A 13,182-nucleotide genomic window follows, 5' to 3' on the forward strand; every position below is an offset into this window, starting at 1 on the left:
CTTGGGATGCCAGAAGGCATTGTTTTCTGTTCTGCTCTGTATTTTCCGCACCCAGCACTGTTTTTCTATTCCACTGAAAAATGGGTCCGAACCCCAATGTCTAAAACTCCTGGTAGAGGACAAGGATGTAGAGATCACGCTAAGGGTGGCCAAATTCTGTGCGACTGCCATAAAACTTAAAGGAACAAGCTGCACTACCAAAATGCTTAAGGTTTTAAATGATAATTCTAGGTTATATTTTAGTGATCAAGATTTAATGTATATTTTTAACTGCTGTTAAATCTGAATTATCTCTGCTAAACCCAATTGCAATTCAATGCATTCCCGTTGTGTTTTATGATTTTTCTGATATTGTGAGTCGGAACTGGTCTGTGACCGTAATAATAAATTCAAATATTCCACTGCAAAATTTCCACTCTGAAATTTTGTAACTTATGTAATCTACCTAAGTTGTGTCCTCTTTATACGTTATTCCACCCTTTTCATCTCAATGCAAAGGAAACACAATGCAAATGGCAGAGGGAAATGTATTGATTACATATCGCAGATGGGAAGCAGCAGCAGCAAATGCCACTCGCACTCATCCATTCCAGACATGCGGCAAATATGAGAGCATCAGCGATTTCCGCTCCAGTTTTTTGTCGTAGTCCTCTGACAACCACCTACAAACCTGGGCTTGCCACCTCACAGCCAATGAAAAGGATCCGCAGTCTACTATCCCGTGACTTTTCTCAGGGCCCATGAGGGAGTCAACCATGGACCCCGGCATTTGGTTTCTGGGCACTTTAAGGAAATTGTGGCCGCGTATGTCAATTGCTCAAGAGGGCTGCAACAAAAGGGGTTTGGAGGGGGGGATTATGAAGGGAGATGAAAATAGCTAAGAGCAGGGAGATTGGCTGGGCTGTGTTAACAGCTTAGGAGGATATGGAGGGCAGCTGGGGAGGTCTGAGATGGGTGTCTTTTAGAGTAGACGAAAGGGTGAGAGGACGAGGGGAGGAGACGGCTTTGTGGTCTTCTGGTTAGGCTACCCTGGAAAGGTGCAGAGCAAGGAGGAGAGGTAGTGGGGAACTCAAGGTTTTGGGGGGGTCACCAGATAAGGGACGCTCCAGAGAGAGAGAAAGAGAACAGGTTATGCCCGCCTTTGCTCTGCCCACTGCCAGGGCAAGCAGACAGAGCACCTGCTTTGAGTGCAGAAGGTCCTGGCTTCAGTCCCCAGCATCTCCAGGTAAGGCTGGGAATGTCCCACATCTAAAAACCCTGGAAAGCAGCTGCCAGTCAGTGCAGACAACACTGAGCTAGGTGGGCGATAGGCAGCTTCCAATGTTCATTTCTCTTAAGGGCTGTGGTTAGGGCACTCGCTTTGCATGCAGAAGGTGCTCAACTCAAGGCACCTCCAGGTAGGGCTGGGAGAGACCCCTGTATGAAAACCTGGGGAGCCGCTGCCAGTCAGTGCGGACCACATTGAGCTAGGTGGGTGGGTTGGTTAGACTTGGTACAAGGCAGCTTCCTGGGCTTCTCATCAGCTGCAGCCTGCCCAGTGGACCCCAACAGATAACCCCCAATGAAATGTGGTCCTCGTGTTTAAAAAAAAAAATTGTTCACTGTTGCCATGAGCCTTTGCTCACTCCCCAGCAACTGCCACCACTGCTGCCCACTTGCATGCCCACAGGCAGCCATGTAGGATGGAGGGGAGCCAGGATCCAGAGGGCAGACAGGAAGGGAAACACAATGGCTGGGGAAGCAATTCAGATCAGGCCACTCTCCTGATTCAAACTGCCCATCTCATCCTCACAAATATCCCTGAAAGCCAGGTTGGGATGAGGGGTGGCGACTGGCCTCAAACCACTCATGATGAGCTTAGAATCACAGAGTTGTAGGGTTGAGAGGGATTCTCCCAAAGGGTTGTCTAGTCCAACCCCCTGCAATGCAGGAATCGCAAAAAAATAAAAATAAAAATAAAACAGGCATAGGCGAACTTCAGATGTTTTGGGACTACAACTCCCATCATCCCTAGCTAACAGGACCAGTGGTCAGGGATGATGGGAGTTGTAGTCCCAAAACATTTGGAGGGCCGAGTTTGCCTATGCCTGTTTTAAAAACCTCTGATGGAGGACACTCTACCACCTTTTGAGCCTGAGAGCAAAAAGAGGGTTTGGGCTCGGGCTTTGAACCACTCTGCTCCACAAGCTCCTGCAGCAGTGGCTTGAAACACTGTTCCTTCTGAACTAGCAAATTCTGTGGTGGGAGGAATCACAACCAGCCTTTCTTCTTGGCCCCTTCGGCCTTCTTTGCTGCCCCTTCATTTTGTGAAGACAAGAGACATCTCCATCACATTTCCCGCCCTCCAAAGCAAGACAGGCGATCATTCTGCCTCCGGGGCGTCCACTTCTCCCGTACCAATTGGGGACTTCAGTCACATTTCCCCGATAATGACCAAGGCTTTCCTCGGCCGCCTGACCTTCATCACCTCACACTTCAGCATCAGAGAACGGAAAAGGCCGCCAGGGCTCTCAGAGAAAAGGGCCTTCCGATCCGCCGTGACAATTAAGGCAAGGCATTTCTCTCCTGAGGCCGAACCGCAGCCTCTGTTGCTTTTATCGGAAGAAGCAGAGGCAGCCCGAGGGGGTCAAGGAAATGCTTCTGAGTGCGAATCCTGAAGAACCTCAGAGAGGCCAGGGCAGAGAGAAATCAAGGAAGGCGTTTCTGTTCTGAACTGACAATCTGAGTTAATTAAGACGCCAAACACAGCCCCAGCCATTTGGCAAGTGACGCCTAATTAGGAAGGACAGCCTAATGCTCTGGCTTTATAGAGGAATGAAGGCAGAGGTGTCCACAAGTCACAGGGGAGCTGCTAGCAGCATGCTGGGCAAGGTGGAACTCGGATCTGATGCAACAAGTGCTTTGATAAGTCATGGTGGGCAGCTCTATCAGGCACGGTATCCCAATGGAACCTCCATACTTAGAGGAAGTGAATAACAGGTGCTACCCAAGACTCAAAAGTACAGAAGAGCCCTGGCTGGGTCAGAACAGAGGCCTACTGTTCCAGCAGCCCAACCAGGTGCCCCTGGAAAGCCCACACGTTGGAAGAGAGGCCCTCTCCCACCGATGCTCGCCAGCAAAGCTGGTTTCTCAAGAGGCATACTGGAGTTGGAACATAGCCAACGAGAGCCTTTTCCGCCATGATCTTGCTTGGAGGTCTCCAGAATGGAGCAAGTGAGTGAGTGAGTGTGTGTTTAGCATCAGGGCAGTGATGTAATAATAGAGCATTACTCCACTTTCCCAGTCCCAGAGAGGGCTGGGACTGTCTCCTGCCTGAAACCCTGAAGAGCTGCTGCCAGTCAGTGTAGGCAATACTGAGATAAACAAACCGATGGCCTGACTCAGTAGAAGGCAGCTCCCTAGGTTCCCACAGAACTGGCCATTCTGCCAGCATCCAAACAATTACGTCAGCACTTGATACTTGGAAGGGGTGGAAGCAATGAACAACACACCACACAGCAGAGACTTTAAAACATTCTGAGCACGGACGGACGGGGAGAACCCCTCCTCTTAATTACCTCCCTAACTGAGTCCCTCTTTTCTTGCTCATCCTTAGCAAACGGAAGTGGTGGTAGTGGTAAAAGAAAAAGAAATCTTTGTCCTAGCAAGGAAGGGGTCCCAAGAATAGACCTCCCATGCTCCTAATTAAGCCCCCCCCCCTCCTTCTTAACGGGACCTGGTCAATTTTTCCAACCAGTAACCATGCATGTTGTTTCAAGAGGAGGCGGGACATACACACACTTCATTTTCTCTGTGGGACAAAAGGCGCCTCTCGTTTGCAGTGTTAAAAAAGCAGACAGGGCTACAGACAGAATATCTACTAATTAAATTGAAAAGGGAAAATGCAAAGGGTGGGAGACAGGGACACGACGACATACACTTCCCACAATCGCTCCCCCCTCCATCTGCCTGCCCACCCCAGCTCTGTGTAATTATTTCTCTGTTGTCCAACCTCCCACCTGCTCCGTTTTGAAAACCGCTTTGCAAAAGGCCAACTTCCCTCCAATCCGGGGGGAGGACAAAATAAATCTTTTGTTAGAGGTCGTTGGGAACCTTGCTTTGCAGGTGAAACAGCAGAAGGTCAACGCAAATTTCAGAGGACGGCACACACATTCAACAGTGAAGGGGGTTGAGAACGCAACGGACCACAGCCACAGGAATCCTTTCGCTAGCTCCACTGATCAAATTGTAGAATTGTACAGCTGGAAGAGATTCCAATTGTCATCCAGTCCCAACCCCCTTCAAGGCAGGAATCGCAGCTGAAGAATCCCTGGCAGATGGCCGTCCAATCTCTGCTTAAAAACCTCCAAGGAAGGAGAGTCCACCACCTTCCGAGGGAGACCGTTCCACTGCTGAATAGCTCTTACTGAGCTGACAGAGCGACAGGCAGAATATCTGCTAATTAAACTGGAAAGGGAATAAAAGGTGCATGGGCAGAGTTCTTAATGCACTGTGGTGGGAATTAGACACAGGGCATGCTTCTGCCCCGGAATGCCAGTGTGGAGTAGTGGTTAGAGTGCCGGACGAGGACCAGGGTTTGAATCTTCACTGAGCCATGAAGCTCAGGAGGTGCAACCGTGAGCCAGTCATTGTCTCTCGGCCGAACCCACCACACAGGGTTGTTGTGAAGATAAAATGAGGAGGGGGTAGAACTATGCATGCCACACCCTGAGCTCCCTGGAGAAGAGGTGGGGAATAAATGTAAGAAAGAAAGTAAAGCAAAATGGAAGCTTCTGTGCGCAGATCAGGGCTTACAAACCTTTCAGGCACATAGTTGCATCTGCAGACCAATGGAATTGTTGTGGGCACCACATAATAATAATAATAATAATAATAATAATAATAATAAATTTTATTTATACCTCACCCTCCCCAGCCAAGACTGGGCTCAGGGCGGCTAACAACCAATAATAAAAACTAGTTGATTAAAATACAACTTAAAAAACAAGATTAAAATACATATACATTGCAACTCTCCCCCCCACCCCACAGCACAACTGAACTTGCAATATATCATTCTATTATTATTAATAATAATAATAATTTATAAGCCATCCTTTCTCCCAAAGATGCCCAAGGTGGCAAACACATAAAACTACACTGTTAAAAATTAAATAAAGCCGTATTTAAAATGTTTGAGAACAACAACACACTCTCCCAGCTAATAATTTCAAGACCGCTAAGAGGAGCAATGGGTTGTATCCAGCGGAGTTTGACTCCAAATAGACCTGTTTAAATTAATAGGCCCACGTTAGTTATGTCCATTAACTTCAAGGGTCTACTCTGAGTAGGGCTAGCACTGGACACAGTCCCAGTATCTTCCAACCATTCACCCAGCCGTCAAATTCCTGGGTGAACTAGAATGTTTCTTCATTCCTCCTGAACATTAGTAATGAGGGAGACAGGCGCACCTCACTGGGTTGACTGGGCATTCCACAAAACAGAAAACTGCCATCAAGAAGTTCGTGTTCTGGGTCAGCGCCAACCAGGCAGCACCGGCAGTGATGTGTTGTCAGCTGACCCGTCCTTGGCAGTGCAAATAAGCAGCTCACGGAACGCTATGTGATGCTTGCTGGTGTGATGCAATTCATTTGTGTTTTGCAAAATCCCCAAGCCAATATTTGAGGTCGGTCTCTGCAAAAGAAGCTGGCAACAACGACTGAGAGGACCCTCAAAGAGAACAAAGCAAGGAAGCGCCAACTTACCGTCTTCGTGGCCCTCTCGGTTCCTCCGCCGGTGTCGGTCCCTCCTGTGGCTGATGACGGACTCTGTCCCCGTCTCGTTGTCCAGTCCATCTCGGCTGCTTGCGGCGTTTGGGCTGTAGGAATAAAGAGAGCACAAGAAGTGACCGGCATTCGAAACAAGCCCATATACTGTTTTGCCCAAACCCCAGCAGGGTTCATTTTTCGTGTCTGTTGCAACTGGATCCAAAACGGTTTCAAAAGCATTCAGTTGGGCATACGGTACAGTCCTCCCCGTACAGTGCCATCTCAGGTGTGGATAGAAAACGGCAGCTGTTTCTTATAGGCGGGCAAACATATTTTAATACATATCCTGTGAGGCATGCAGCATGCTGCAGCTCCCCCAGTGCTAAAATGACTTTCTAACCCCTACAGATATGGCCCCTGTTTTCCCATCTCATGCAAAAAGACCAGAGTTGTTCTCTTGGTGCCAACCCTGCAATCAATCTGTCTCAGCAGAGCCATCTAGCAACCAGAAGTTGTTTTCAGGCTGGACTGGGCACCTAGCCCAGTAGACTTGGTACATGTGGGGGTAAGGCGAGTGAGCTAACCCTAAAATGCGGGGGTAAGGCGAGTAGTTTGCAGTCAGTCAGTTTTCACAATGGTAACAAATGCATTTCTTTTTTTTTTCTTTTTGCAGAGGGCAGATCTAAAATTCAGTCTGTTTGGTGTAGTCAGTTTGGTGCAAGGGTTAAGAATCGTAGACGGGAACCTGGGAGAACCAGAGTTCAAATCCCCTCCTCACTCAGTCATGAAACTCACTGGGTGACCTCGGGCTGGCTGCTCTTATCTCTCAGACTAACCTACCTCACAAGGCTGCTGTGAGGACAAAATGGAGAAGAGGGGAGAAGCCAGTACACCACTTTTGAGCTTCCTGGATAGAAATGTAGAATAGAATAGAACAGGCATAGGCATAGGCAAACTCCGGCCCTCCAGATGTTTAGGACTACAATTCCCATCATCCCTGACCACTGGTCCATTAGCTAGGGATGATGGGAATTGTAGTCCCAGACATCTGGAAGGCCGGAGTTAGCCTATGCCTGGAATAGATTATTGATTTGCAGGCAGAAGGTCTAAAACGTGAATTCATTGGTGCCTCCAATGTAAAATATGAGCAAGGTGGCCTACAGAGCTGCTACCCGTCAAGAGCGGTCAATACTGCACTGGAGGGAGAAATCAGCCTGGGGGGAAGCTCAGTGACAGAGTAGTTCAATCTGTAGTGCACGAGACCCTTAACATCAAGGTCATGGGTTCGAGACCCATGGTGGGCAAAAAGTTTCCTGCGTTGCAGGGGGTTGGACTAGATGACCCTCATGGTTCCTTCCAACTCTACAACACTACAATTCGATGATCTGCTTTGCGTGAGGAAGGACTCAAGTTCAAACCCCAGCATCTCTAGGGAGGGCTGGGAATGCCCTCTATCTCAAACCCAGGAGAGCTGCTGCCAGACAATACTGAGCTAGCTGGATTATTATTATTATTATTATTATTATTATTATTATTACTACTACTATTGTTATGTACTGAGTTGAATAGGATCCAAACTGCAGCAGTCTGATTGGTCCTAGAACAATAGGATTCAGAATGCAGCAGTCTGATTGGTCCTAGAACAATGCAGCAGTATGATTGGTTGGCAGGAACTACCCAATCATGCTCCAGATAGAAGTGAATCCACAACCTGATTGGCTTACAGTAGAATTCCGGAATTAGCCAATCATGTGCAGCCCACTGTGTAAATAATGTATATAAAGCAGATACTTTGAGGGGACATTCATTCATTCCTCCTCACCACTATGAGCTGAATAAAGAGCATGAAATCACTTTGCGACTCTGAGTATATTTCAACTATATTAAATAAAATGATCTGATTCAGTATAAAGCAGCTTCCAGGTTCTCATATCTGAAGGGAAGAACTGTAGCATGCAGAAGGGCCCAGCTTCCATCCCCAAAGGAGAGCTGGGAACAGCTGAGAGAGGTGCTACGGTTCAGTGTAGACATCAGTGAGCTACTGAGTGACCTGACTCGGTGTCCAGCGGCTCCCTGTGTTCCCAGGAAAACAGAAACGTGTGAGAGGGAGACAAAGAACAAGTCAGACCAGCTGACCACATGACGGCAGCTGCCCAGGCGCTTGGGACACGGGAGAGCCACAAGGGGGCAGCAAGAGAACGAGAGGATAGAAGTAAGGCCTGGCAGCGGCAGCAGGAACACAAGCCCTCCATTTCCCCGCCCCTCACCAGGACAGCAGAAAGTAGGCACAGAAGTGGCTGTGACACTTTCCAGGAGAAGAAAAAGCAAAAGCTGGAGAGATGGCTCAGGAAGGGACAAAATCTGTGCACTCTTGACTTTCCAGTTCTGCAAGGCTGTTTTGTTTTCTAAGGGGTGACACTCAGGTGATTTTTCTAGTCAGCTAATGCAATACAAGAACACCCCAAAACCAAGCATCTGTTCTTACTCTGCATGTAAGGAAGAACAGAGGAACCTGAGGCCCTACACAGGTTGCTGGACTTAGTAGGGATGGGGAGGGACAAATTTAGTGTGCAAAGCAGAAGGGAATGAATAATCCAAATTCAAGTAATGATCACCTGCCGGTCAAGAAGGCTCACACAGATAAGGAACTCAGGCAGAAATGAAGAAGGGAAGGCTTCTGCAAGGATGGGATATTCTTATGTCTATACCAGGGTTAGGGAACGCCTCCACCTGTCAATCTCCTGACATCACAACGGTGTCATCTGATTTATCAGCTGATTACTGGGAACTGAGTAGCTCTGTGGGTGGTGCTTTGCAAGCACTGACCAGCTGTCAGCTGGTCCCTCAGGGTGGGTGTGCAGGGCTGTTGTGGGACCTGGGATCTGGCCCAGACATCTCTTTACCTGCTCTACACTTAACATCATACATGATGTCAGATGATGTCATCACCATATATAATCTCAGGTGGTGGTGTCATCATATGTACCGTCAGATGATGTCATCATCATAGATAATGTCAGATGATGCTGTCACCCTATATGATGTCAGACATAGGCAGGTTTCCGTGGCCTGGCCAAAATGGCTTTGTGAGCTAAACGGGGAAGCCACAGGCTGCAAGTTCCCCACAATTGATTTATATTCTTTTTTAAGGAGCTTTTTTGTCCTTAAAAGAGCAAAGGGAAGCTCCAATTTTATTTTGGAAAGTAAGTACACCTCTCAGCCATAGCAGAAGCTTGGCACAACCTAGATCACTCTGTGGCAAAGGAAAAAACATTAATAAATACATTCATATACATATATTTTAAAGAGCCATACTGAAAGGAAGGGGGGCGGGAGTCTCCGATGCCTCCTGTTCTCTCGATGGGAGGAGGAAGATCTGTGTGGCTCTCGGTGCATTGGGAACCGGCGTCCGAATGGGAGCTCTCGGCCAGGACCAGCTGGAAGAGTCAAGAGAGGAGGAGTCAGAAGCAGGGGCACAGTTTGCATTTAAACCACCAAAAGTGCAACACGTGTCTCAGTTCTTCAATTGCACCTGTTTGCAGAAACGTGGGGAAATGCATTGTTTTTAAAAAATGACACACACCCCAAACCCCCCCAAAAGTAATGCATCCCTGGTTTTAGCAGAAATAATATAAAGGATTAGGTTAAAACTGATTTATTAATTGGTGAAAGATGAGAATTACAATATATTAAGATAAATTATTAGGATAAAAACAAAGCTGGAAAGGATTTGCTGAAACACCTAATTGAAGTAGAATACAAAAAAGGGAGGTGTGAGGAGGTCAAGGAAATAAGCAAAGGAAAGAAAGCTATGTAAAGGTCTGATTTGTTTTTTTTTTAATTGTTTGTGTGTATTTTTTATGTTTTTGTTATTTTTCTTTTTTATTGTTCTCTTTTGTAACTTTCAAAATCTGAATAAATATTATATTAAAAAAAAAAAGTAATGCATCCCTGCAGAAAAACCTAACACCGTATGTAGCCCTTTGCCTCAGTCACAGTAAAGCAGGAGAAGGAAGTGTGCAGAGGCCAGAGAAAAAATGGTGAGTGGAGGTGTGTCCCATTTGCTGAAATCCTGTAACTTTTAACACCACAGAGGTTCCTTTCTGACCTGCTTTTAAGTACAAGAATTGCCCCTCCCCCCAAGATGGCAATAAATCTCCTAACATTGGGGAACCACTGCAGAACAACTAATAAAGCAGAATTATATGTGGATAGCCCAGTATAAACCCACCCCTAATGCACTATGCACCCACCCCTAATGCACTAAGGGATGTGGGTGGCGCTGTGGGTTAAACCACAGAGCCTAGGACTTGCTGATCAGAAGGTCTGCGGTTCAAATCCCCGCAACGGGGTGAGCTCCTGTTGCCCAGTCCCTGCTCCTGCCAACCTAGCAGTTCAAAAGCACGTCAAAGTGCAAGTAGATAAATAGGTACCGCTCCGGCGGGAAGGTAAATGGCATTTCCGTGCGCTGCTCTGGTTCGCCAGAAGCGGCTTAGTCATGCTGGCCACATGACCCAGAAGCTGTACGCCAGCTCCCTCGGCCAGTAAAGCGAGATGAGAGCCGCAACACCAGAGTCGGTCACGACTGGACCTAATGGTCAGGGGTCCCTTTACCTTTAATGCACCATGATTGCCTTAGCAACACGTTGCAGCAGACCTCATGGGAGGTCCAATGCGCATTCATCCTGATCTGCTTGCAGGGTGCTGTCATGGACTGGTTGGACATAGAAGAGTGGGGGGGGGGCACCAGGTGGGGAACAGACAAGGGAAGAAGGCTCAGAGCCCAGGGAATGGTGGCAGGATGACAACAAGCGGTCAGACGACGAAGACTGGGAATGGGACGTATTGTAAGCTGAAGGGGTGACAGGGCTTGGTGAGCTGGGTGACTCTGTGGCAGAGAGAAGTCCAGAACAGAGGCAGAAGCTGAAGTTGGTGAATGGGAGGAGGACGCGAAGAGATAGAGATGTGTCAGGCTGGTGAAGAGTCACTTGTGTTTCTCCCTCCTGCTGCTCCCCTCCCCTTTTGTCTCCCAGAACCAGAAGAGGGCTGAAAGAGGTGGAGCAGTGGCAGGCTGAATGCAGGCATAGTCTCCAATTGCTGGGGGAAAGCTCTGGAAAGGAGGGGACTTGGATGGCTGTGGGGAGGCATGGACTTACAGTCTTGGCAACTGATTCATGGGTAAGAGCTACAGGGAATGAGCTGCTGTGCTCATTTAGTCCTGACACCCAGCCAAGTCTGGGAAGATCGTGTTTTTCCTAATAAAGAGTTAACTCCAACTTTGAACGGTGTGATTTACTCCCTGCTCGCTCTTTGACAAGCGCTTATACATCTTCCCATTAGTTATATGTTCAGTCCACACCTTTCAATGCATTATAATGGGATTTTCATTGCATCCCACACTTTCCGATGCATTTCCCAACAACAAAAAGACTGTAGGTGGCGCTGTGGGGTAAACCACTGAGCCTAGGACTTGCCGATCAGAAGGTCGGTGGTTCGAATCCCCGCGACAGGGTGAGCTCCCGTTGCTCGGTCCCTGCTCCTGCCAACCTACTAGTTCGAAAGCACGTCAAAGTGCAAGTAGATAAATAGGTACCGCTCCGGCGGGAAGGTAAACTGTGTTTCCGTGCGCTGCTCTGGTTCGCCAGAAGCGGCTTAGTCATGCTGGCCACATAACCCGGAAGCTGTACACCGGCTCCCTCAGCCAAGAAAGCGAGATGAGTGCCGCAACCCCAGAGTCGGTCACGACTGGACCTAATGGTCAGGGGTCCCTTTACCTTTACCTAGATTTCTAGCATTAGGACAACAGAGCACTTCAAAACACTTTGAATGTGCAAACCTAACATTCTAGTATGTGCCTGAACACACACGCAATATACTGACAGTTGGGAGGCACCCCAATGCCTACCTCCGCCAGCCACCAAGTTGCAACAGGGGAGAGGGGCTGAGCTTGTCGACTGGCACATTTCCCCAATTTTAATTAGTTCATTCGACAACCAGCTACATTCCCAAAGTGAAATCATAGATGACAGCAAGCCGTTGGGGGAAAGCTAACTGCATAAAGCCAAGGGGCAGGAAGGGATGGGGATAAGAATATATCACACAGACAAGACAGCCACAAAAAGCATGAATTATGGAGACTTTCGTTCCCCCTAGAACAGCCTAAAATGGCAATATGTTTCTCATCAGAGACAAGCCCATCTCCCAAAATGAGAGCCATCAGGGAAACAGGGAAAGAATAAGATTAGGCCGGCCCTTGGTGAAATTGGCAATCCTGTAGCAGACGCAGAAGGGAACCGTTAATGGGAAAAAGGTAAGTCAGGGAGGCAGGTTGATGAGACGGATGAACAGAAAACAGGAAAGGCTGTCCCTCCCCGAGGTGCTGTTTCACTGATGAGAATATCTGTACAATCTTTTAAAAAGAGAAAATCAAGGGAAAGATCGTGCAAGAGTCACACAAGTGGCTTTCCTCCCTGTTGGGCTCATCTCAGAAACTAAAAAGAAAAACTTTTCTAAGACATCACATTCTGTTGCTTTGGAGAGAAAGACAGGACCTTTTCCTGCTGACGTTGCCTTCCTCCGTCAAGAGCAGAAAAAGACGGAGGAGGAAGGACGAAAAGCGTTGAGGCAGCTTAAAGCAAGGTTAACCCCACATGGCACTCCCCTAATGTGGTTGGACCACAACTTCCATCGGCCCCAGCCAGCAGAGCCAAATTCCCCAAATTTGCGCTTTCATAAACAACATGCAAACTGAGACACCGCCATTCTTCAAGATTTGCACTTCTTCCGGAGAATGCTGAAAACGCATCTCTTCTCCCTAGCTTTTGAGGTGTGTATTTTGAGGACCATAAACTATTTTAAAATGTTTTTAATATTGTGCTTTCATGTTGCAAGCTGCCCTGGAAGCTTAGGTGAAGGGCGGGTAATTAATAAATAACAACAACCACAACAATAACGGTGCAATGGGGGGGGGGGAGCATACAAAAATGCACAATGAGGAGAAATTGCTTCGCAAAAGTGTGCATTAGGCAAGATTGCAACCAAAAGTCTATTAGGATAATAAGTCTATTAGGATAATAAATGAGGGCTTTTTAAAAAAGCAAATTGCTAAAGGAGATCTTTAAGTTTTAATTTAAGATGGGGCGGGGGGAGAAACAGAAAGTGAAATTGACTGATCCTTCCATCCTCACAGTAAGCCTGCAACTTGTGCACATTTAATTTGTGCACATTCAGTTTTATATGAGTGGATTTTTTTTTAAGGGGCGAAAAGGACATGTGGTTCCAGGAAAAATGACTTTGGCAATTCCACCCACCATTGAACCTAATAGGTTTTGATTATACAGTCGTACCTTGGTTGCCGAACGCCTTGGAACTCGTACGTTTCGGCTCCCGAACGATCAAAAACCGGAAGTGAGTGTTCTGGTTTCCGAATGATTTT

The 13,182-nt window shown here is 47.5% G+C and overlaps 1 protein-coding gene across 6 annotated transcripts in view; it reads right to left on the reverse strand.

Annotated features, from left to right (window-relative positions):
• DVL1 (dishevelled segment polarity protein 1) overlaps nucleotides 1-13,182 on the reverse strand; it is a 135,659-nt gene that overhangs the window by 78,290 nt on the left and 44,187 nt on the right. For all 6 annotated transcript variants that reach the window (XR_014158745.1, XR_014158746.1, XM_081870985.1 and 3 more), the window contains exons 3-4: nucleotides 9,063-9,184; nucleotides 5,745-5,857 (exon numbers count right to left, since the gene is read on the reverse strand). Coding sequence is in view for 4 of the 6 variants with exons in the window: in XM_081870985.1 (XP_081727111.1) it covers nucleotides 5,745-5,857; nucleotides 9,063-9,184 (235 nt within the window). In the remaining 2 variants the exon portion in view is untranslated. The remainder of the gene's footprint in view (nucleotides 1-5,744; nucleotides 5,858-9,062; nucleotides 9,185-13,182) is intronic.

This window comes from Podarcis erhardii, assembly GCF_964252035.2.
Source record: "Podarcis erhardii genome assembly, chromosome: 7".
Taxonomy (NCBI): Eukaryota; Metazoa; Chordata; class Lepidosauria; order Squamata; family Lacertidae; genus Podarcis; species Podarcis erhardii.